Source organism: Vulpes vulpes, chromosome 1 (genome assembly GCF_048418805.1).
Source record: "Vulpes vulpes isolate BD-2025 chromosome 1, VulVul3, whole genome shotgun sequence".
NCBI classification, from domain to species: Eukaryota; Metazoa; Chordata; class Mammalia; order Carnivora; family Canidae; genus Vulpes; species Vulpes vulpes.
In genome coordinates, this window is record NC_132780.1 from 23,375,775 (window position 1) to 23,400,251 (window position 24,477).

General features: G+C 44.5%; 1 protein-coding gene across 4 annotated transcripts; it reads left to right on the plus strand.

Moving 5' to 3' along the window:
* Nucleotides 1–1,075: 1,075 nt before the first annotated feature.
* ZNF584 (zinc finger protein 584) lies at nucleotides 1,076–23,675 on the plus strand. Of its 4 annotated transcripts, XR_003232994.2 has the most exons (5): nucleotides 1,127–1,596; nucleotides 2,496–2,622; nucleotides 7,095–7,217; nucleotides 7,827–8,966; nucleotides 22,936–23,675. XR_003232994.2 is itself a non-coding variant. In XM_025984453.2 (4 exons), exons 1-4 carry the CDS (start codon nucleotides 1,558–1,560, stop codon nucleotides 8,828–8,830), a joined length of 1,293 nt encoding a protein of 430 aa, XP_025840238.1. In that variant the 5' UTR covers nucleotides 1,076–1,557; the 3' UTR covers nucleotides 8,831–9,831. The 4 variants fall into 4 exon arrangements, 2 of the variants coding, with proteins under 2 accessions (XP_025840238.1, XP_025840240.1); XM_025984453.2 differs by lacking the exon at nucleotides 22,936–23,675 and having other exon boundaries at nucleotides 1,076–1,596; nucleotides 7,827–9,831; XR_011994120.1 differs by lacking the exon at nucleotides 7,095–7,217 and having other exon boundaries at nucleotides 1,139–1,596; nucleotides 22,936–23,413.
* Nucleotides 23,676–24,477: the final 802 nt, after the last annotated feature.

Genomic DNA, 24,477 nt, shown 5'->3' on the forward strand with positions numbered 1-24,477 from the left:
TAAGGCTGACCCCAGTGGCCCCACAAACAAAAACCTTGTCAGTGCATGAAATGCTGGGCATCTTACACAAAGTGACTGAGATGAACATGACTTGCTGCAAAGATTACAGGCTTCTGATGGCTGATCTCAGCCACTCATGGCCCCTTGGTAGAATGTGTGGTTGTTGCTCACAGAAGTCTGGAGAGGAGGTAGCATGGCCTGGGCCCCAGCTTCACGACCAACAGCAGCTTTCAAGGGGAACATGGCAAGAGTAAAGAAAACGGAGCTCTAGTTGCGGGAGTGAGGAAGCCAGTGGCCTGACCCAGAGAAGCCACCAGTGCAAAGTTCTCAAGCATCACTCTGGGACTCGCCTAAGCTCTCTGTTCTTCCTAGGACCCTCAGTACCACATCCTCTAGGATGAGCGCATCTGAAATCAGTGCAAGACATCCAGGAGCTGGATTCTTCTCCTGCCAGCCACCATCCGGATGTGCCCTGGACCTTTCCCCCTGACATCCTCAACATGCTCATTCTCCTCTGTATGGCCTGACACGGAGCAGGCTACCAGCCTACTGTCCTCTGAGCACCCAGCACCCTAGACCTGCCCAGTGGCCCAGGCACCGAAGTCTCAACACTGATAAAATCCAACTGCTGATCTTCCCCGAAACCCCATCTCCTGACAAGGTCCCCTGGCCGCTGTCACACCAACTCAGGCGGCTGGAGAGTCTTTTCTGAGCTCTGCCTCCTACTCCGTGGAGCCGACATAGTGTCGAGGGCAACGACTCCCCGGCGGCCGCGGGCACGGACGGGCTCTGACGGAAGTGAGTCACGCCTGAAGGTGTCACCTCCCTACAGCCTGGGATACTGGGGCTCGAGACACTTGCCGCACTCACGGCGCAGTGTGGCGCCCACTCCAACGCCTTCCCTACTCCGGTTTCTGCGGCCTGAAAGGCCCTGTCAGACTCAGGCTTCCACATACCGACGCTGTCCGTGAGCCGGGTGTGGCTCAGGAGAGTCTGGCGCCGGAAGTCCCTCTTCTACCCGCCCCGCTCTCTCCGACACTTTCCTCTCTTGGGCCGTCATTGGCTACATCTGTGTGAGCGCCCAGCAGCGCCTCGCCTGTCGCCTTGGCAACTAGTAAGCGGCACCGCGAGGGAAGCTGGGAAATGAGGTCCTAAAGACGCCGGCGCTAGGTTAAAGAAGGCAGCTGGAGGCAGCGGGACTTCCGGCGTTGCCAGAGCGGTGCTCCTTTTGCTGCCGTGGGTGGGCACGAACCTCTCGAGAGCTGTGAGACGGGCCGACTTCCCTAGGGGCCACAGTGCGGAGGACGCGGGCGGAGATCCTCGTCGCGCGTGTGCACGAGCCGTGACCCCCGGGAATGACTCCCTCTTCCTGAGACTCGGATCGGGCGCTGGCGGGTCCGGGCTTCCCACAGGCGGCTCCCTGGTCCTTGGGCACATCTTACACGCGAGGGGACCTAGCTTCGAAGGTTTCACGTTCGGCCGGAGGTGCCTGCGCTGAGGGCTGGGGGCAAGTACGGAGTTCACGGAGTTGGACTTAATTCGGCGCCTGCTGCGGCAATGCTCCGCCCACAGCTTCCGTTGGCCGGGGAGGCGCAGGTGAGTGGAAGGTGCCCCAGGCTCAGTCTCGATCCCCACCAGTGGGTCTGGGTTCGGAATGAGCTCAGAATAAGCGAGGAAGGCTGTGGCAGGTGAAGGGACAGCCTGGGCCAGGCAGAGGTGTAAGAGGGCCAGGGGTCTTGGAGGACCGTGTGTGGTGTGGTCAGCTGAGGGTTGAAGCTGCGAATAGGTCTGGGTGGGGAAGTTCAGTACAGAGCCGGGGGATGCCCTTAGCAGTGAGCCATGAAGGAGAGGCGTTGGACTGGGGCAGGACGGGATTGTGGTTGCTCGCTGTGGCATCACTCTGGAGACACCATATGCAGAACGGGCATGTGGGGAAGTCCAGAGAGTTGCCAGTGAGGTGAACTGGTGAGATTATGTTGGAGGTGTGGAGCTATGACATGCTGTGGTACAAAGACTTATGTGCATGTTAGGCAGGAGGGCAAACTGGAAGGTCTGGGACCAGGTACTGAGACCTAAGAGAAGGGTGAGCATAGGTTTGGTTGCCTCTGGGAGGTGATCTATGGGAGGTAGAGGGAATTGACTGACAGTAGATAGCGTGGGACCTGTGTGTCTGGTTGGGTACACAGATGCCATCTGTCTGGTCACCAGCCTGTTGCTGTGGGCATGACACAGAGTCCAGTAGTAACATGGGGAGAGGCACCAATGGAGCTGGGGGCCCTGGGAGTCCTCTGAAGTAAGGGTCTTAGGAGAAAGGAAGTAGATGTCTCTGGTGAGAATGGGGATTTGGGGCTCAAAGAGAAAGATGAAGTTAGTGAGACATGTGGCAGGACCCCAAGACATTGATCAATGGCTTGGATGGGTGGCGCTGTCTATGTTTTGGTTGTTTTTTCTGCCCACAATTGACTCCTAAGGCTCAGTTGAATCCATCATTACAGGGCCTGGTGACCTTTGAGGATGTGGCTGTGTATTTCTCCCGGGAGGAGTGGGGGCTCCTTAATCTGACCCAGAGGAGCCTGTACCGTGATGTGATGCTAGAGAACTTTGCGCTTATTGGCTCACTGGGTAAGTCTCTCGCACTCTTCCCCAGCAAACTGACCACCTCTGCCTTTTCCCCCCATAGGAAGCTGTATTGATCCTAAAACCCCACCACAGAGGCTGCTTCTTTCTTAGGTTCCCTGTGCTTGGTGCTAAGAGTACTGGCATTGGGTTGTGTGTTCTTCCTCTGCTTCTTTCTTAGTAGCCTTGCGACCAACCTCAATAGTCGTTGCCCCCATGGCCTCCTGGAGTAGGGTTTGGGGTGCAGATGTTTACAAGTTGCCCAACAAATTCCACTCAGCCTTGCCTCTCTCTCTGACTCTGCTGAAGTCATGCCCCTCTGTACACTGGGTTTTGCCGTCTTCCTTCACAGGAGATTTTATACGGCTCTCCCTGGGCCAAACATGAACCATGAATTCAAATCAGTAGATCAGTTTGGGGAGTATTACCATCTTAGTGTCTTTCAGCTCATGAACATGAGATATCTTTCCATTTGTTTTGTTTTCTTTAACTTTTTCCTTTTCCTTTTTTTTTTTTTTTAAGATTTTATTTATTTATTCATGAGAGAGAGAGCCACAGACACAGGCAGAGAGAGAAGCAGGCAACAGTGTTCTGTAGTTTTCGGTGTACAAGGCTAAATTTATTCCTAGGTAGTTTATTCCTTTTAATGCGATTTTACGTGGAATTGTTTTCTTAATTTCATTTTAGATTGTTTAGTGCTAGTGTATAGAAACAGATTTTTATATACTTATTTTATGTCCTGTAGCCTTGCTTAAACTCATTTATTAGTTCTAATTGTTTTGTTTTGTTTTTTGGTGGTCTCCTTGATATATTCCACATATATGACATCATGTCATCTGCAAATACAGATATTTTCACTTCTTCCTTTGCTTAACTGACCTGGCTAGAACCTCTAGTACTTACTGAATAGAATTGGTGAGAGCAGACATCCTGTCTTGTTCCCAATCTTACAAGAAAAGCATTTAGTCTTTCCCTAATAAGTATGATGTTAGGTATAGGATTTTTGCAGCTGCCTTTTTCAGATGAAGAAGACCCCTTCTTAGTTTGTTGAGTGCATTTATCATGAAAGGTCATTAGATTTTGTTTAGTGATTTCCCATATTTATCGAAATGATTATATGATTATTTTATCCTCTATTAACATGATATATTACAGTAATTGGTTTTCATATGTTCAACCTTGTATCATTAGGACAAATTGCACTGTCATAGCTTATAACCTTTTTATGTATTTCTGGATTTGGTTTGCTAGTATTTTGTTGAGTTTTGCATCTATATTCATAAGAGTTATCAATGTATCAAAGTAGTTTTCTTATATCTTTGTTGAGATTGAGTATGAGGGTAATTTTGGCCTCAATGGATGAGTTGGGAAATGTTCTCTTTTCTTCTGTTTTCTGGAAGAGTGTGTGAGGTATCTGTGCTAATTCTTACATCAATGTTATTCATCAGTGAAATCCCCCGGGCCTAACCTTTATTTTCCCCCTGTAGGGGTGTTTTTGTTTTGTTTTGTTTTGTTTGTGCTTTTTAAAGTATAATCAGACTTTCTGTTGCTTTTTTTTTTCTAACGATTTAATTAATTTATTTTTTTGAGAGAGAGAAAGAGCATAAGCAAGGGGAGCAGCAGAGAGAAGGAGAAGCTGGCTTCCTGCTGAGCAGGGAGCCCAATGCAGGGCTCTATCCCAGGGCCCTGGGATCATGACCTGAACTGAAGGCAGATACTTAACTGATTGAGCCACCTAGTCACCTCTTTCTATTGATTCTTGAGTCAGTTTTGTCAGTTATGTCTAGTTTGTGTCTTTTTTAGGAATTTGTCCATTTTATCTAATTATTTTATCTAATTATCTAATTTGTACGCATATAATACAGTTGTTCATAGTATTTCCTTAAAATCCTATTTTATAATGTAGTTAGTGATGTCCCCTTTTTCTTCTTCTTTTTTTTAAGGATTTTATTTATTTATTCATGAGAGACACAGAGAGAGAAGCAGAGACATAGGCAGAGGGAGAAGCAGGCTCCTCTGCAAGGAGCCTGATGCGGAACTGGATCCCTGACTGTGGAATTATGCCCTAAGCCGAAGGCAGATGCTCAGTCTCTGAGCCACCTAGGTGTCCCTGATATTCCCTTTTTCATTCTTGTTTTTAATAAATTGATTCTTCTATTTTTTTTGGTCAGTCTACATAGAGGTTTTTCAATTTTGTTGATCTTTTAAAGATCCCATTTTTGGTTTCATTGATTCCCTTTTTCTGATCTCTATTTCGTCTCTGCTCTTTATCATTTCCTTCCTTCTGCTCATTTTGAGTTTAGTTGCTTTTCTTTTTCCTGTTCTTTGAGGACTAAAGTTAGCCTATTAGTTTGAGATCTTTTTATTTTTATTTTTTTTTAAGATTTTTATTTATTCATGAGAGACACACAGAGAGAGGCAGAGACACAGGCAGAGGAAGAAGCAGGCTCCATGCAGGGAGCTCGATGTGGGATTCAAACCCAGGACTCCAGGATCATGCCCTGGGCTGAAGGCAGGTGCTAAACCATGGAGCCACCCAGGGATCCCTGAGATTTTTTTTTTTAAGATTGTATTTATTTATTCATGAGAGACAAAGACAGACAGAGAGAGGCAGAGACACAGGCAGAGGGAGAAGTAGGCTCCATGCAGAGAGCCCAATGTGGGACTCGATCCCGGGTCTCCAGGATCAGGCCCTGGGCTGAAGGCAGCGCTAAACTGCTGAGCTACCCTGGCTGCTCCCCTGAGATCTTTTTTAATATGGATGCTGTGACATAATAAGAAATATATATTTTTGTTTTTGTTCCTAATTCCTAGCATAACTCCTCAAACACTTGCAATCTCTGAAGTGATAAGAGTGTCTTTTGTGTGCTAATGGGATGACTGGTGGCAGGGAGCTCCTAGATAGCTTCACGAGAGGGAGTGGTGTCCAGAATGACCAGGGCATGATAGGAAGTTGGATTTTGAGCTACTCCCTAACCCTGGCCTCTGGGGAAAGTAGAGGGGCTGGCAACTGAACCAGTCACCAGTGTCCAATGATTTAACTGATTATACATAATGAAATCTCCACAGAAACTCCTAAATAACAGGATTCAGGGAACTAATGGGTTGCTGGGAAAGTGGTCTTGCTAGAGATCATGGATACCCTTTACTCTCTGCTTCCTCAACCCCCACTCCCTCTCCACCCTGGCATACTTGGCCCTTTGCATCTCTTACATTGGGCTGTTCCAGTTGTATACTTCATAATAAACTGATAATAGTAAACTCTTTTCCTGAATTCTGTGAGCCATTGTAACAACTGACCTTGACAAGGCATCAGTAAATATGAGAATCCCTGATTTATAGCCAGTTGGTCAGAAGAATGGGCGTCTGGGACTTCCAACTGTTGTCTGAAGTAGGGGCAGTCTTGTGGAACTGAGCTCTTAACCTGTGGGATCTGTTGCTGATTCTAGGTAGTTAGCATCAGAATTTAATTGAATCCTTGGACATCACATTGCTGTCTGAGAGTTGGAGAAGTAGTGTGGAATGCTCACCTTTCACCTTACCCACATTTGGTGTCAGAAGTGTTATGAGATGGGTGGCTGGGTGGCTCAGTCAGTGAAGCATCTGCCTTCAGCTTGGGTTGTGATTTCAGGATCCTGGGATGAAGCCCCCCATCACGCTCCCTGCTGCTTCTCTTTCTCTCTCTTTCTCTCTGCCTACCCCTCCCCCTGCTTGTGCTCTCTCTGTCAAATGAATAAAATCTTAAAAAAAAAAAAAAAAGTGTTATGAGTAAAACAGCATGGAATGTTTATAGCTCTGATTTCCCCTCCAAGAACTGCTATGTCCCATTGCTTTTGGTATGCTGTGTTTTCATTTTCATTCATCTCTTTGTAGTTTTCTTTGTGGTTATTTAGGACTGTTTTATTTAAATTCCATAAATTTGAGAATTTCCCAAATTTCTTTCTGTTGTTGATTTCTATTTTAATTCCCTTATGATCAGAAAACATATTTTGTGATTTCAGTCCTCTGAAATCTATTGAGACTTATTTTATGCCCCAAAAAATGGTCTCTTCTGAAGAATGTTCCATGTGCACGTGAGAATATGTATTCTGCTGTTATGTGGCAGGCTCTGTAGATGTCTCTTAAGTCTAGTTGATTTCTAGTGTTATTCAAGTTCTGTGTATTTGTTTGTTTTCTGTCTAGTGGTTCTGTCCATTACTGAAAGTTAAAAATTGAAGTCTCCAATTATTATTGTCTATTTTTTTACTTCAGTTATGTCAGTTTACCTTCACGTAAGGTTCTTTTAAAATAAATTGTGGCCAAACACAACATGGAGTCTATCCACTTACCAAATTTAACACATTTTTAAATGCGTGGAGGAGGTTCCTTTTCTAATACTCCATTTCCTTCATGGTTGTCATGATGACATGAGCTTCCTATGGGGTAGGGTGGGGAGGGTAAGCCTTGGCTTGGGTTGGCTCTTACTTTCTCCCTTCTAGGATTTGCACCTTCGAGGTCCCATGTGGTTGCCCAACTGGAGAATGAAGAAGAGCTCTGGGTGCCCAACGTGGTGGACTTGACTCTGATCAGCAGAGCAGAGGCTAGAAGGGGTCCTGGTCCCGGTGAGTAAGGCTGGGTGATGCCTTGGTTTCAATAATGGGCTCACACCATGTTGGGGCATTTGTGTGCACTGGCATTTTGGTGCTGAGCCAGTGACCACACACTATTCCCCTCCCTTCTGGACACACTGTGTGATCTTGCCATCCCTACCATGACTCTCAGGACCTGGACAACCTACCTACCCGGACTTTGTGCCAGTCCCCTGGTGATGTGAGATGTGCACCTTAAATAATACTTGAACACCAACTACTCCTACAGTTACAGTTACAGTTACAGTTACAGTTACAGTTGCCTTTTCATTGGAGCAAACACCTCCTCTTCACAGCTTTCACTGTCACCAGGGGCTAGGCCCTGCTTGAAACCATTGTGAGGAGTGACTTGGAGACCCCCAACTCTTCTCCCTGCACTGCTCCCATCTTTCTGTCCTAGACCCTGCTGAGGTCTTTCCTATTCTGTGATCTGGCAGAGGCAGCCCTTTCTCACCCAGACTGTTCCTAGCAATCACCTGGCAATTCTTTGGACTCCTCTTTGGTATGTCTGACATGAGTTTGTGATGAAGGTGCCTCCTTCCTCTAATCCAGCTATTAGTAACTGGCTTTTCTCTGTTTCAGGTTGTCCATGTAGACTGGAGGATGAGGAGGCCCCTCCAGAGCAGATGAAGAGCTATGGAGTCTACCTATCAGAGAAGCCCTTTCTGTGTGGGGAGTCTGGAAGGGGTGTCCCTGCCACCTTAGGTCTCCTTCAACACCAGGCCACCCACAGCAAAGAGAAGCCATACAAGAGCACTGAGCATGGGGAGGCCTTCCAAAACAGCTCCAGTTGCCAGCAGCACCTGGGAGTCCACACCACACAGAAGGCCTTCAAGTGCAGTGACTGTGGGAAAACCTTCTTGAAGGCTTTTGCACTCCTCGACCATCTGATAACTCACCCCACAGACCAACCCTTTAGATGCCCAAAAGGTGAAAATGCCAAGAAGAAACCCACCCATGTTAATTACCAAAAAATTCACACTGGAGAAACATCCCATGTGTGTAATGAGTGTGGAAAGGTCTTCAGTTATCCATCTAAACTGAGGAAGCACCAGAAGGTTCACACGGGCATAAAACCTTTCAAGTGTAATGAGTGTGGCAAAACCTTCAACCGCAAAGATGCACTTGTTCTGCACCAGAGAATTCACACTGGAGAAAGGCCTTATGAGTGCAGCGAATGTGGGAAAGCCTTCAGTGTTCTGTCTACTCTCATTCGGCACCGGAAAGTTCATATTGGAGAAAGGCCTTATGAGTGCAGGGAATGTGGGAAGTTCTTTAAATACAACCATAGCTTCATTCTTCACCAAAGAGTTCACACTGGAGAAAGGCCTTATGAATGCAAGCAATGTGGGAAAACTTATGTGACCCGCTCTGGCCTGTATCAGCACTGGAAAGTTCACACTGGAGAACGGCCCTACGAGTGCAGCCTGTGTGGGAAGACCTTCACCACCAGGTCCTACCGCAATCGGCACCAGCAGTTCCACACTGAAGAGAGATCCTATGAATGTACAGAATGTGGGAAAACCTTCAAACATAGTTCTACCCTCCTTCAGCACAAGAAAGTCCACACTGGAGAAAGGCCATAGGGGATGTTGGAAAGACTGTAGACAGAACTAGGCACCTTGTTCAACATGAAAGTCCTCATTCCAGAAAGGAGATTGAAGAGAGTAGCCATTTGAAACCTAACCCTGGCATACCCCAACATGTGTCCTGGAGTGGCAGGTATGTAGGAAGCTCTCAGGAGCCTAGTTGCACTCTGACCTGCCTAGGCTGTTAGCAGTGTTAAGTCACTGCTGGTTTCTGTGATAGAAGCCGTCCCACTTCTACCATGTGGCAGGTGCCCAGGGTGTGCAACAGTCCCCTCAGTGCACTCTGGAACAGCAGATCTCCTTGGTTCCCACTCTGTATTGGAGGGAATCATGAGTGGTGGAGCCCATAATGGGCCTCATTCCCTCCCGCCAACTGGTTTAGGTATGTCTGTGACCAAGCTCTGGTCAAGAGTAGCTGAACTATTCCTCTTGTGGGCTTCCAGAGAAGGTTAATCATTTCCACAGACATAGTTGACACTACACATGGTACCTGTCATGGATTTATCCATCCCTAGAACTGTCTCACACTTCCCTGGAATGTATGGTAATAAAAGCTTTATTGTTTAAGCCACTTTTAACGTTGGGGGTTCTGATCACTGTGTGTGGAGGGATTGAGAACAAAACTGGGCTCATGAAGAGAGGGACTGGCTTATCACTTCTCAGCCTTTTGGCTAAGATCAAGTGGAGAAGGACTGGCTTCTGTCGGGAGGAGGGGTCCCTGCCTTTGGTTGCCATAAGGGGATAGCAGGATGTTCACCTCATGGCCATTACCCCGGTCCTAAAACAAAGACCCTGAAGTCCTAAGATGTGGCTAGTGTTCCTGGTGTCGGTGCACACCATGGCCTTCATTGTTTTTGCTGCCACTGTTCCAGGGCTCAAGGGAGAGAAGTCACTGAATTAACATATGCGTCCATATCCTTTTTGTGGGGTCTTTTGATTTTAAAAAGTCTGGAAACTTAATTTCCCAAAAGGTCAATAAAACTTGTATCTTATTTGTAGCTGTGTCCCTGGTCCAAAATCATGCTTCCTGTCAAGAAAATGTTAACTTGAAGGCACATTTGTTTATTTTTAAGATTTTATGTATTTATTTGAAAGGGAGAGCACAAGCCAGGGGGAGAGGCAGAGGAAGAGGAAGAAGCAGACTCCCCACTGAGCAGGGAGCCCAATTTGGGGCTCAATGACCTGCATCAAAGCAGACACTTAATCAACCAAGCCACCCAGGTGCCCCTTGGAGGCACGATTAGAGAGAGAGAACTGTGACCTAGACTTGAGGGGCTTTGAGCCACAGTGGTCAGCTAGTACCCTGTGTTGGGGTTGGAAACCACTGCTGCCTTCTTTAACCTCCACCCCCAATGGTGGGAAAGGTGATGACCTCACAGGGTAGAAACCTGGGCAGGCTTGAACAGTCAGGGGACTTTGTGCCCAGTCTGCTCAGTTTCTCCCCAACACTGTGAGGTATATCCCCTCCCCAAGGCCCAACTCAGGCCCTGCTCCCTGGGTATAGGAATGTCTGCCTCCCAATATGGGGTGCGGGGGTTCTATGTGGGAACAGAGTTAAAGTCCAGCTGAGTCAAATAGGGCTGAGTTCTGGGTATAGGGTAGACATTAGTCTATTAGAGCTCAATCCTTTGTACCTGTGTGAGTGGCCTTGGTTAGATCTCAGATGGCCCCCAGCACATGGGTGAAGGGTCCTCTGAACCAGCTTTCTGGTTTCCCATTGGGATTCCATATATAGTAGCCAACCTGTTACAGAAGGGGTGGAGGATAATGTTTTCCTGGTGATGCTGGAACATCTGAAACAAATGGTTCCTGGTGGCTCTGACCCTTTGACTTACTCAGAGTACCAGTTTGGGTGAGTCTCACTTATTCCATCATGCTAGCCCAAGCCTCACTTGGAAAGCCAGCACCAGCAGTGTACCCTTGCAGCTTCTCTCTTGGCTGCCCCCCAAATTGTTCTCTCCTTCAGCTAGGGGTACTCTCCTCTGGAATCCACACAGTAGTTCTATGCACCTGGGCACTGTTTTGTGTGCCCTTAGTCTATCAGGAATGCCTCTACATCTTCTCTGCCTCTCTGAATAGTACCCCTTCTATGGTTAAACCACGGTATCATCTTTTCATTAGTCCCCTCACTCCCACATTTGGAGTTACCCTGTTTCTCTGTCCTCCACATTTTGATGTCCAGCCATACACCAACCCTCTGCAACCCCGAAGTTTGTCCTCATGATTACATATTCATGTCTGAATTAGAAGGGTACATTTGGGTTTGTTAAAGATTTAGCAACATTCAGGGCTTCACTGATATTGGGACTAGTGCTAGACAGTGTGGTTCTTGATTTTGAACTTCATCTACAGAGGCATAAGCACTTAGTTTTTCACTGTGGTATGAGACATGCTTAGTCCCCATGTCAGCAGGACAGGTGTTAATTTATTTTCTCACAGTCAGCAAGACAATTTGGTGACAGTTATGAATAAATGTGTCTTAATATTAAGTAGGAGAGCAAGGTTGAAATTCTGAATGTTCTCAGTTTGATATCTTGTGTTAAAAGACTCTGAAGGGGATCCCTGGGTGGCTCAGCGGATTGGCACCTGCCTTTGGCCCAGGGTGCGATCCTGGAGTCCCAGGATCGAGTCCCACGTCGGGCTCCCAGCATGGAGCCTGCTTCTCCCTCCTCCTGTGTCTCTGCCTCTTTCTCTCTGTGTCTATCATAAATAAAAATAAATAAATCTTTAAAAAATAAAAGACTCTGAACTGTTCACAAGGCCAGACACTGTCATGCTCTTTAGATGCCCATAAAGGGAATCTTCCTCATCTCTTGGTGAGTGATTCTAGTCTGTTCAGTTACTGTAAGAAAATTTATTTCTTACAGGGCTAAGCCTTGGGAAGTCCAAGATCCAGGTATGGGCCAATTTGGTTCCTTGATGAGAAATGTTTTCCTGGCTTGTAGATGGCCATCTTTTAGCTGTGTCCTCACATAGTGGAAGGAAGGAAGCTCTGATATCTCTTTGCTTCTTCTAAGGATGCTAATCCTGCCATGGAGGACCCACTCTTATCTAAATCTAATTACCTCCCAAACGCCCTATCTCAGTACTTTCAGATAGTGGTATATGACTTCAACATATGAGTTTTGGGAGACATTCAGTTCATAACAGTGAGTCTACTTAATATTGGTGATTTTTAAAATCAAGCTCTGAGGACACCTGGGTGGCTTAGTGGTTGAGCATCTGGCTTCAGGGCGTGACCCCAGCGTTCTGGGATCAATTCCTACATGGGGCTTCCCGCGGAGAGCCTGCATTTCTCTGCCTCTGTCTCTGTGTCTCTCATAAATTAATAAATAAAATCTTAAAGAAGTCAAGCTCTAGAATTTGATCATTTAGCACCCTAAGCAGACCAATATAGCTTACTTACTGGGACAAATGCAGAATAGCCTAAAGAGAAGTTTGCTTATAACAACGAACAAGTAATTGTCCAGTAATTTCTTGCTCATTCACTCATTCATCAAGTGTTTACTGAGGATGTGTATCAGGCTTGGTTATTGGAACGAATCAATCTAAAGCTATAATGATGGGGTCAAGGGTGGTCCTGTGACCTGAGGCTGGCTAATGAGAGACCTCTTTAGTCAAAGCACTTGCAGGAAATTGTGAGGAAAAGGAGATTTCTTTGGCCCCTGGAGTTCATGCACCAGGATTTGGGAGTTAGGGCTGCCAACAGCCATTCTTCCTTGTTTCTCTTCCTCAGAGATGCCTGCCTGGAAACTAAGTCAAAAGAGACAGCTGAATGGAGATAAGTCAAGCACTTTTGATCTCACTGAGCCCTACATCCAGCTGTGCCTGAAGCTGTCCTGTGAGCTTTTTGGTTCCATGAATCAATAAATGATTTTATTTGGCAGATCCACTTGTATTTAGGTTTAAGTGCCTTGGAAAGGAGAGAGTTCTGCCTGACTTATAATCCTTCCGTCAGTGGTTCCCACTTACTGACATTCCCTTCTTCTGCCAAGGGCATCAGAGGGCAGAGCCTCTCAGGGTCCAGTACAGACTTTTAGCGCCACACCCACAGACAGATCAAACCTACATCAGGCTTGAGTCTCAGATTCCACCAACATAAAGACTCATTTGGTGTCTATTTGCCTTCTTTGAGTTGCCCTTCCCTGCTCCAGAAGCTCTCAGCAGCATGGCACCTCCCCAAAGAAACTGGCCTCCTCCCCCAGCATCACCACACACAGCCCAGGACTCCCTCAGAGAAGCATGTCCATCTCATGGTTCCCATTTGGCTCAGAATAAAATAAACTCCTTACTGCAGCTTACAGGGCCTGCACAACCTGGTTCTTGGCCTCATGCCCTCCTTCTGCAGCACAGAGTCTTCTGCACCACTGAGTCTCCTCCTTGCTCTCAGATGCACCAGCTCATTCCTGCCCGAGGCTTCTGCACTGAGGTTGCCTCTGTCCAGAATTCTCTTCCCCTGGAGTCACCTCCTCTGGGAAGTAGCATTTGTAGCTTTCTGTCATCTTCTGATTTTATATCCTTTGGATTCCAGCCACTCACTGCTGTGGCCCTGTTCTTTGGTCTGTTTGCACATTAAATCTCTACATTGCACATCAGATTGAGATAAAATTTGTCTACCATAGGGTTCAGGCAAGGATGTGGTACACAAGAGGACCCCAGGGAACTGAATGTTTGTTGAGAGAATATTTGGCTGCCCTGCAGGATTGTGTTGGGCTCAGACCACAGCCCCTTGATCACAGCTGACTCTGGGGAGGGAGGGAGAAAGACTCATAGAAAAAGGGTAATAAATCCTTCTTCCTGTGCTGAAGCAAGTTACCTGAGTCTACTTACATATCTATCCCATGCTGTGTGAATTGCTGCTGTATGCTGGAGACTGAACTGGCCCAGTAAGGACAGAATACATAGGGGCATGGAGCATGGAGTTGGAGTTTTAGTAGGGAGATACATACTAAATGTTTATGTGCCCCCCGCCCCAAATTCATAGGTTAAAACCTAATCCCCAAGGATGCCTGAGTGGCTCAGTGGTTGAGCATACCCTTTGGATCAAGTCCTGGGATCAAGTCCCACATTAGGCTCTGCTTATCCCTCTGCCTGTGTCTCTGCCTCTCTCTGTGTGTCTCTCATGAATAAAGCAGGGAGCTCCATGCAGGGAGCTCAATGTGGGACTTGATCCTGGCTCTCCAGGATCACGCCCTGGGTTGAAGGCAGGGCTAAACCGCTGAGCCACCTAGGCTTCCCAAATACATAAAATCTTAAACAAACAAACAAAAAACCACACACACACAACTAATCCCCAGTGTGGTGATATTTGGAGGTGAGGTCGTTGGGAGGTTATTGGATCCTGAGAGTGGAGCCCTCATGAATGAGAGTGCCCTCAGAAAAGAGACCCCTGAGAATGCCTTCCCTCCTCCCAGAAATGGGTCCTTACGAGACATTGAATCTCCTGGCTCCCCGATCTTGGACTTCCCAGCTTCTAGAACTGCAAGAAATTAATTTTGTTACTTTTAAGCCACCCAATCCAATGGGATTTTATTAGAGCAACCCAAATGCACTAAGACATGGGGAGACAGATATCCCTTATAAGAAACCACACAACTGGCAACCATGACAAGAGCTATAAAGGGACATCCTTAGTATGTCGATTGAGCTCCTTCTTGATTCTCTGCATTTCAGGACCTTTGAGATTGTCTTCATGTCTGTCTACTGGGGGCTCAAGTGACTTTGTGATTGGTTTTTACCTTCTAGTGAAAGGAAGTTATCATGGCTTTTAGGCATCATGGCTGCTTCTTTTGCATAGCTGTGACTTTATGTTTAGTCTAATATTTAATGATTCTACTTTTTCCAATCCATAGAGTGTATTCAGGTTTCACCAGTTATATATGCACGCACACATGTGTGTAGTTCTATGCAATTCTATCATGTCTGGCTTCATATAACTTATCAACTCAATCAAGATATGGTATTGTTGAAATACCACAAAGGTCTCCCTTATGTTACTCCTTTATAACCAACTATCTTCATCTCTATACCCCAGCAGCTACTCATCTGCTCACCTCTATAATTTCCTTATTTTAAGAATGACTTAGGGGGCACTTGGGTGACTCCATCAGTTAGGCGCCCAGATCTTGATTTTAGCTCAGGTGATGATGATCTCAGGGTTGTAAAATTGAGCCCCACTTGGGGCTCTACACTCAGCAAGGGAGTCTGTAAAAAGTGATTTAGGTGAGGTCCAATTTGTCATTTTTTCTTTTATGAATTGCACTTTTCCGGTCAAGTCTAAGAACCCTTTACTTGGCCCTAAGTCTCCAAAATTTTCTCCTAAAAATCTTTATAGTTTTCTGCTCTATATTTAAATCTGTGATTGCTTTTGTGTGAGTTGTTTTACAGGGTGTGACACTTAGGTAGGGTTTAATTTTTATTTATTTACTTGTTTTTTACCTGTGGATGTCCAGTATCCCCACCACCATTTATTTGTCTAAAAGGATATTCTTCCTCTCTTTATTTTTTTTTCTTTCTTTCTTTCTTTCTTTCTTTATTTATTTATTTATTTATTTATTTATGATAGTCACACAGAGAGAGAGAGAGAGGCAGAGACACAGGCAGAGGGAGAAGCAGGCTCCATGCACCGGGAGCCTGATGTGGGATTCGATCCCGGGTCTCCAGGATCGCGCCCTGGGCCAAAGGCAGGCGCCAAACCGCTGCACCACCCAGGGATCCCTATTTAATTTATTTTGCACCTTTGACAAAAATCAGTTGGGCCTGTGTGTGTAGGTTCATTTCTATGTTCTCTGTTTTGTTCCATTGATCTATGATTCTATCCACTAATAATAATGACTAATTTTAATGTATCCATTTCACCACAGTTTGCACTGGGTAGACCTGGAGTCTGAGACCTAGAAGAGCAGCTGGATTTGCTGTAGTTTAATGTTGCCCTTCACCTGGATGTCAACACATTCAGAGGCTCATCCCCCATCTCTTCTCCATGCAGCAAAGGAGAATTCCCAAAGGAAACTGCAGATCCATCCCCCTAGTTGCCCCCTTCCCAAGGACCTATCCCTTCCTGTCCTGGGGCCCATCTCCAACAAGGGATGGCCTGAGGACTTCCATCATAGATTTATCTTTTTTATTGACATTGTTGACTCTACACATGATATTTGTCATGGATTTGTCCAGCCTTCAAATCACTCATCCCTGGAACATACCACCTTATATTGCTCTACATTATATAACTTAGGTCTTTAATTAATTAATTAATTTTTACTTATTTATTTTTAAATATTATATTTATTCATTTGAGAGAGAGAGAGAGCATGAGCAGAAGGGAGAGACAGAAGGAGAAGAAGAAGCAGACTCCCCACCGAGCAGGGAGCCCAACTCAGGGCTGGATCCCAGGACCCGCCATCTGAGCCACTCAGGCACTCCAACTTAGGCCTTTTTAAAAAAGCTGTTTGTAACCTTCAGGGTTGTATTCATTACATGGGGTGTGTTGAGAACAGAATTAGGCCCTATGTGTAAAAAGAGGCTAGGACACCAGTTTGCTCATTAGCTTATGTTTTGTTTCATAGGATTTTTTTACATGGGCAATTATATCATCTGCAAACAAAGTTTTACTTCTTCCGTTTTAATTCAGATGCTTTTTATTTTCCTTTCTGTATTGCACTGCCTAGAACTCCAGAAATGTTAAATGAATGTGGTAATTGTTGACATCCTAGTCTCGTTTCTTTTCTTTTCTTTTTTTTTAGGATTTTATTTATTTGAGAGAGAGCACAAGGGAGGAAGGGAGGAAAGGGGCAAAGGGAGAGAGAGAAGCAGACTCCCTGATGAGCAGAGATCTCAATAAGGGACTCCATCTCATGACTCATGGGATCATCACCTGAGACAAAATCCAGAGTCAGATGGTTAACTGACTGCACCACCCAGGCACTCTTCAATTTTTCACTACTAAATGTGATGTTTGCCATAGGTTTTTAAAAATTAATTAATTATCTTCATTATTGATTCTGTATCTTATTTGTATCTCTTCATCCCATTGAGAAAGTTACCTTATATTCTTGGTTTGTTGGCATTTGAAATAAGGACTTGATATTTCATGTTTCCAAATATTGTGCTTCAGCAGATATTGGCATAATCCACAGTACATCTCTTATCAAGATTCAAATTAGGTACCTCAAAACATCTCCCCAGAATTAATCAATATCCTATAAAGCCTTTAGGGCATGAAGCCCATAATAGAAGCTTATAAGTCTTAGGGCCTCATTTTTCCCTGCACTAATTCCTGAAATACCCCTATTTTACCTGTGAGAAAACCCAATGGCCAAGCATGGAGGTTTGTCCAGGACCTCTGAGCAATAAATAACACTGTTATCCCTCAGCATTTGTTTTTCCCAACCCTCATAACACTACTGACATTCATTTCCACTGAAAGGAAAATTTTCACTGCAATCTGTGCAGTGCATTTTTACTATTCCAGTTGTTATGGAGAGCCGTCATCTTTTTGCTTTCACTTGGGAAGAATGGCAATGCACTTGGACAATAAGTAATGCCTCAGGGTTTCACAGAGTCCTTATTTTTCACAAACCTTAAAACTGATTTGGATGATGGAAAGTTTTCTACAGGCTCTACTTTGTTACAATACATAGATGATTTGTTTCTCTGCTCCCCTTCTTAAGCCTCTTCACACTGAAGACAGCATCCAACTGTTAAAACTTTTGGCCTTAAAGGGACATAAAGTCTCCAAAGAAAAATTGCAGTTTGCTATAATTCATGTTCCATACTTAGGGCATCTGATCTAGGAACGAGAACTATATTGGGATCTAGAGGAAACCCCTCATGACTGCTTAACACTGACAGATCATCTTTTTACTCACTGACAATTTAGAGGAAACTCCTCCAACTAAACAGATTTTTCATGGTTTACTGGTGGTTCTTATTTAAAGGATGAACATGGTAAATATCATGCTGGGTATGCTACTACAACTCTCTTTGAAGTCACTGAGGCAGAAACTTTACCTTGGCTGCTTCAGCTCAAAAGGCTGAGTTCTCAGCATCCTGAGATCAAGACCTGAGCTCAAGAGTTAGATGTTTAGCTGATTGAGCCACCCAGGTGCCCCTAAAAGGCTGAGTTCTATGCCGTTACTCGAGCTTGTACCTGAGCCGAGGGTAAAACCGCGAATATCTATACCAATAGCCAATATGCCTTTTGGGTAGCTGACTTTCGAATATTATGAAAACAATGATGTGTTCTTACCTCCAAAGAGAATAGAATTAAAAATGGCACCTATGGCTAAAATTTACTAGATGCCATACCTGTGGCAGCTGCTCTGGATATTATGGAGCTTCCTAGGCATTCCAGATTCAACTCCCTGGAGGCCAAAGAAACCACTTCACTGATATTTCCACCAAAAATCCTCTCTGAAGACCAATAGCCAAACTTCTGTCTTGGTCCAAAGAGATGTTATCCTAATTGATAATTTGAGGGAAAGAATGATAAGAGACACCCAACAATTGGTCCCAGAAAAGGAAAAACAATATTGAAAGTCTAATAATTGTTGGTTCAATAAAAATAGAGACCTCTGGTTTGGACCAAGTAACAATCCAGTTCTATCACTGGTTTACTGAGAAAATGACAGCATTCATGAACCAATTTTGGTAGGGAAATATAAATAAGGTCTCAAATAGTGCCTACCTCACTATATCATCTGTTCAAAGTATAATCCAGGGAAACCTGTTCATAAATATGGATTTCATATAGCTTCCCCATCTCATGGATATAAATATGTTTTATGGTTTGTATGTTTTCTCACTGGACCAAAACTTTCCCTTATACACTGGTCAATCATTCTACTATGGCTAAAATTCTGTCAGAAAAGGCTATCCCGGGGATCCCTGGGTGGTGCAGCGGTTTGGTGCCTGCCTTTGGCCCAGGGCGCGATCCTGGAGGCCCGGGATCGAGTCCCACATTGGGCTCTCGGTGCATGGAGCCTGCTTCTCCCTCTGCCTGTGTCTCTGCCTCTCTCTCTCTCTCTCTCTCTCTCTCTCTCTCTGTGACTATCATAAATAAATTTAAAAAAAAAATTAAAAAAAAAAAAAAGAAAAGAAAAGGCTATCCCTATCTGGGGGAAATCCCTCTCAAACTACATAGAGCTGGGGGAACCCATTTCACTGGATAGGTACCTCTACAAATCCACACAGCTCCATTGGTTTTACAACACTTTCATTGTGCATACACCATCTTCAGTTCTCCGGGTTAGTTGAATGCACTAACAGCACTATTAAGACTCCATTGGCAGGTGCCTGGGTCTCTCAGTCAATTGTTTACCTTTGGCTCAGGTCATGATCCTGGAGTTCCTGGATGGAGCCCCATGTTGGGCTTCCTGCTCAGCGAAGAGTCTGCTTCTCCCCCTCCCTCTGTCCCTCCCCTTGGTCATGCTCTGTCTCTCATGATCACTCTCTCTCTAAAATAAATAATAAAATCTTTTTTTTTAGAGACTCAATTGGCAAAATTTATAGAGATTTTTCAAATACTTTGGCCAAAAGCTGATTGTTAGTCTTCTAAACCTCAGCCCCAACCCCTTGGGAACTCACACTCCCATCCTTTGAGACATCACAGGATGGCCAGTGCATTTGGCCCTGCCTCATTTGACCCACAGTTGATAAAAGAACATATACTTCAATATTATAAAGGCCTAATTGCTTCTATTAAAAATAACCATGCTTCTTTCTTCTTGCCCCTTGCTGTAAGTGTTTCTCAGGGTGGTGCCAGCTGTATGCTCCCCTGTACCTATTGTATCCAAGCCTCCCCAAATTGAGGATATCAAGGACTTTCTACTCACAGCTAGGTGAAAGGATGCCAAATCTATCAAGATCAAGAAAAACAAAAATAATGTGAAGTTTAAAGTTCAATGCAGCAGATACCTTTTTTTTTTTTTTATGATAGTTACAGAGAGAGAGAGAGAGAGGCAGAGACACAGGCAGAGGGAGAAGCAGGCTCCATGCACCGGGAGCCCAACGTGGGACTCGATCCCGAGTCTCCAGGATCGCGCCCCGTGCCAAAGACAGGCGCTAAACCGCTGCACCACCCAGGGATCCCAGCAGATACCTTTATACCTTGATCATCACAAAGAGAAAGCAGAGAAACTGAAGCAGTCCCTGCCCCAGGTTTGACAGTGAAAGAGCTGACATCAATGAACCTGGTAAATTGATTTGAACTGTATCAAAATTTTAAATTTTTTAAAAATATTTTATTTATTTATTCATGAGAGACACACAGAGAGAGGCAGAGACACAGGCAGAGGGAGAAGCAGGCTCCATGCAGGAAGCACAGTGTGGGATTCGATCCCGGAACCCTGGGATCATGCCCTGAGCTGAAGGCAGACTCTCAACCACTGAGCCACCCAGTCGTCCCAAAATTTTAAATTTTTAAAAAAGATTTTACTTATTTGACAGAGAGTATGTGAAACAGTACAAGTAGGGGGAGTCACAGAGGGAGAAGAAGAAACAGGCTTCTCACTGAGCAGAATCCTGGGATCATGACCTCAACCAAAGGCAGATGCTTAACCAACTGAGCCACTAGGTGCAAAATTTTGATTTTAAAAATTCTTTTTTTTTTCTTAAATTTTATTTATTTATGATAGTCACAGAGAGAGAGAGAGAGAGAGAGAGAGAGAGAGAGAGAGGCAGAGACACAGGCGGAGGGAGAAGCAGGCTCCATGCACCGGGAGCCCGATGTGGGATTCGATCCCGGGTCTCCAGGATCGCGCCCTGGGCCAAAGGCAGGCGCCAAACTGCTGCGCCACCCAGGGATCCCATGATTTTAAAAATTCTTTTACAAACACCTGTGTGGCTTAGCGGTTGAGCGTCTGCCTTTGGCTCAGGGCGTGATCCTGGATCTGGGGATGGAGTCTAGCATCGGGCTCCCTGCAGGGAGCCTGCTTCTCTCTCTGTGTTTCCGCCTCTCTCTCTGTGTCTATCATGAATGAATAAATAAAATCTTTAAAAAAAATTCTTTAAAAAAACACCTCAGGGAATACCTGGGTGGCTCAGTGGTTGGGCACCTGCCTTTGGCTCAGGTCGTGGTCCCCAGATCTGGGATCAGGTCCCTCATCAGGCTCCCTATGAGGAGCCTGCTTCTCCCTCTGCCTCTGTCTCTGCCTCTTTCTCAGTCTGTCTCTCTCTTTTTTTAAAAAATTTTTTATTTATTTATGATAGTCACAGAGAGAGAGAGAGAGAGAGAGAGGCAGAGACACAGGCAGAGGGAGAAGCAGGCTCCATGCACCGGAAGCCCGACGTGGGATTCCATCCCGGGTCTCCAGGATCGGGCCCTGGGCCAAAGGCAGGCGCTAAACCGCTGCGCCACCCAGGGTTCCCTGTGTCTCTCATGAATAAATAAATAAATATTTTTTTTTAAGATTTTTATTTATTTATTTATTCATAGAGACAGAGACAGAGAGAGAGAGGCACAGGCACAGGCAGAGGGAGAAGCAGGCACCATACAGAGAGCCTGACGTGGGACTCGATCCAGGGTCTCCAGGATCATGCCCTGGGCTGCAGGCGGCGCTAAACTGCTGCACCACCGGGGCTGCCCTAAATAAATAAATCTTAAAAAAAAAAAAAAAAAAAAAAAAAAAAAAAAAAAAAACCTCAGGACAAAAAACATACTTAAAATTAAAAAAAAAAAAAGAAATAAAAATAACCATGCTTGGTTGGAGCAGTCTTTTCACAGTGCACTCTTGAAAATCAATGCTTTAAGCATTGCACCTTACCACCAGGAAAAGTCACTTCTAGAAGACTCCACTGCCTCACTGGAAAAGGCCTTGTCAGGAAATGCAAACCAAACCTTGTGCCACAAAACTCCAAGCAATAGGCCCTTGGATTCACATGATACATCTAAAGAAAGCACCAAACCCTGAGTGGACCCGCACACCATCTATTAATCTGAAAGTGAAGATTTCCCAAACTGTCTGGATCAGCCTGCGTACCTTTCTCTCACTGTTGCTTCTCCTTTCTTTTATGGGAAGACAAGGCCCCTGTTTGAATTTATCAAGCCCTTGTGAAAGGGGAAACCTCTTTTTTTGACTATGGCCTTTTTAAAGCAGTCCCATCATGATCCTGTGACATATTAGTTTTTCACTTGCTTTTTCTAAACAGAAGACTCAGAATTCACAAAAATCTTTCTTTAATCTCAACTATTAACCAAGCTTCAGAGATTCTTATTTAAATTCATGTTTTCTGAATTTAAAACATTATAGGCTGTGTTATCAATAATATTTGGTTCCATACAGTTCTTTTGAGATAACAATACTGTTTTAAAATGTCTTTGAAGTTTTGCTGTTTTGCAAAAAGTTGATCAGCTATTGCTTCATGTTTATACTTGCCCTGTGTCTTCCCAAATGCACTTGGTTAGTTCTTCCAGTGTGCTCTTGTGGTTTTGACTCTTCTGCTTTCATGGCCTCTTTAATTGAAGACTTCCAGGAAGATACACAACTCAAGGTCTGCTTCCATAGGGAGAACTTTTCTCTCTTGAGTCAAAAGGAGTGCCAATAAATATTTCAGTTGGTTACTTTCAGACCTAAGGTCCTGGTTTGGAATCATCATACGAGGGATGCCTGGGTGGCTCAGCAGTTGAGCATCTGCCTTTGACTCAGGGTGTGATCCCAGGGTCCTGCCATAAAGTCCTGCAATGATCCCAGGGTCCTGGGATAAAGTCCTGCAGTGATCCCAGGGTCCTGGGATAAGGTCCTGCATTGGGCTCTGTGCGAGGAGCTCACTTCTCCCTCTGCCTGTGTCTCTGCCTCTCTTTATGTGTCTCTCATGAATAAATAAATAAAAATCTTTAAAAAAATAAAAAAGAACCATCATACAATTTGGAATTGTCATGTTACTTCCTCTGTTTTGTATAACAATTTTAAGTCTTGTATTTTATTGCTGGCCAAGCTTTTCTAAGAATGATGTACCCAATAAGGAGGTGATCTCCAATGCTTACGATCTTGGTAAATTTGGACTATACATGGGAGTGTCTGGGAGTTCTCCTTCCTAACCTTCCTTGTTACTCAAATATGGCCTTAAGCGGTTTCTAACTGCTTTGTACTTTCCCCCTGACTTAGGACCTGACAACCAGGAAAGGTCCTTCCTGGCACTGAAGCACAAAACCACTAAAATCGTTAACTACGGATCTGTGATGCTTTTGAGGAAAGATCTGATTAAAAGGGGAACTGTGAAAATTAATAAAGGAATCCTCAATAAAATGGACTTGGGAGGTCGGAAGCAGAAGCCCACATGTCCTACTACATCATCAATGGCCAACCCAACAGGAAGAAACCCAGGAGAAGAAATGAGGATTTCCTCCCCATGGGCAAAAGCCCAGGCTATGAGAGATAGTCACTACTCAGCCAATGAGAAGACACTACACCTCTGAACTCTCAGTTTACCCCAATGGACTTTTTGTTTACAACAGTGCCTCCCCTTTCCTCTATAAAAGAGCCTCCTCATCTTTGATCCAGAATTGCCTGCAGTTTTGCCATAGCTTGCTTCTCTTGAATGATAATTCTGCTATTCCTGAGTAAAATCATTTTTCTGGTAAAATAATTGACAGTTTTATTTTTAATGTTAACACCCCAACAAATGTTGGTTCAATATCATAGCCATTTATTTCTCTGCTATTCTAGGTAATATCATAAAACATTTTTGCCAGAGTCCACTTTTATTATAGCTACCTCCTTAGTTACAGCAGAGCATCAAAAGTTCTGTAATGCTCCCTATGTTGGGCTTTATGTTCAGTGAGGAGTCTGCTTGAGGACTCTCTCAAATAAATAAATAAATAAATAAATCTTTTTTTTTTTTTTAAGTTCTGTAATGCTTTTTCATTTATATGGGTTCCTGTAGAGGTCCTTAAGTAGAGCATTTTCCAAAGCAGGCAGTCATCCCTCAAAGCATACATACTATCAATATAAATATTTTGTCTTTTGTTATTTGCCTATTGGCAGACGTAGATGAGGGCAATTAACTCATCACTGTGAGCTGAATTAATCTGGCGAAAGACATTTTCCAAAAATGAATGGCCTATGATAGCCTTCTAGGCAATTTCCCGCTTATGTTTTAGCATGAACCATCAATAACAAAAAAATTAAATGAGCATTATACAAAAGAGTAAAAAAAGAATTCTGTACAAGATGTCAGCGAATAAAGATCCACTGAAAATTTAAGAAATTAAGCATTTACTTGGCAATCAGAATTGTAATTTGGGGACAGCCCTGGTGGCTCAGCAGTTTAGCACCGCCTTCAGCCCAGGGCATGATTCTGGAGACCTGGGATCGAGTCTCGGGTCAGGTTCCCTCCGTGTAGCCTGCTTCTCTCTCTGCCTCTCTCTGTGTCTCTCATAAATAAATAAATAAATAAATAAATAAATAAATAAATAAATAAAATATTTTTAAAAAAACAATTGTAACTTGGGAGACACAGATTCATAGAAACCTGAATTGTGTTCCAAGGAAGACAAAGAAGGGGTAGAGATACACAAGCAAAAGGTTTGAAGTATAGTTCATGTTTAGGTCCTCTATGCAAAACAGGGATTGAAACTAGGTTAACTGGGATTGGTTGTGTTAATATGCAAATGAAGGATTGAAACTTGTTAAATTGCATTGGCCTCT

Bases quoted from the DNA above. Each gene is read 5' to 3' on its own strand.
- ZNF584 (XM_025984453.2), top strand. From the start codon at position 1,558: ATGCTCCGCCCACAGCTTCCGTTGGCCGGGGAGGCGCAG. The intron at 1,597-2,495 runs GTGAGTGGAAGG...CCATCATTACAG, and splicing joins CGTTGGCCGGGGAGGCGCAG to GGCCTGGTGACCTTTGAGGA. The intron at 7,218-7,826 runs GTGAGTAAGGCT...TCTCTGTTTCAG, and splicing joins TAGAAGGGGTCCTGGTCCCG to GTTGTCCATGTAGACTGGAG.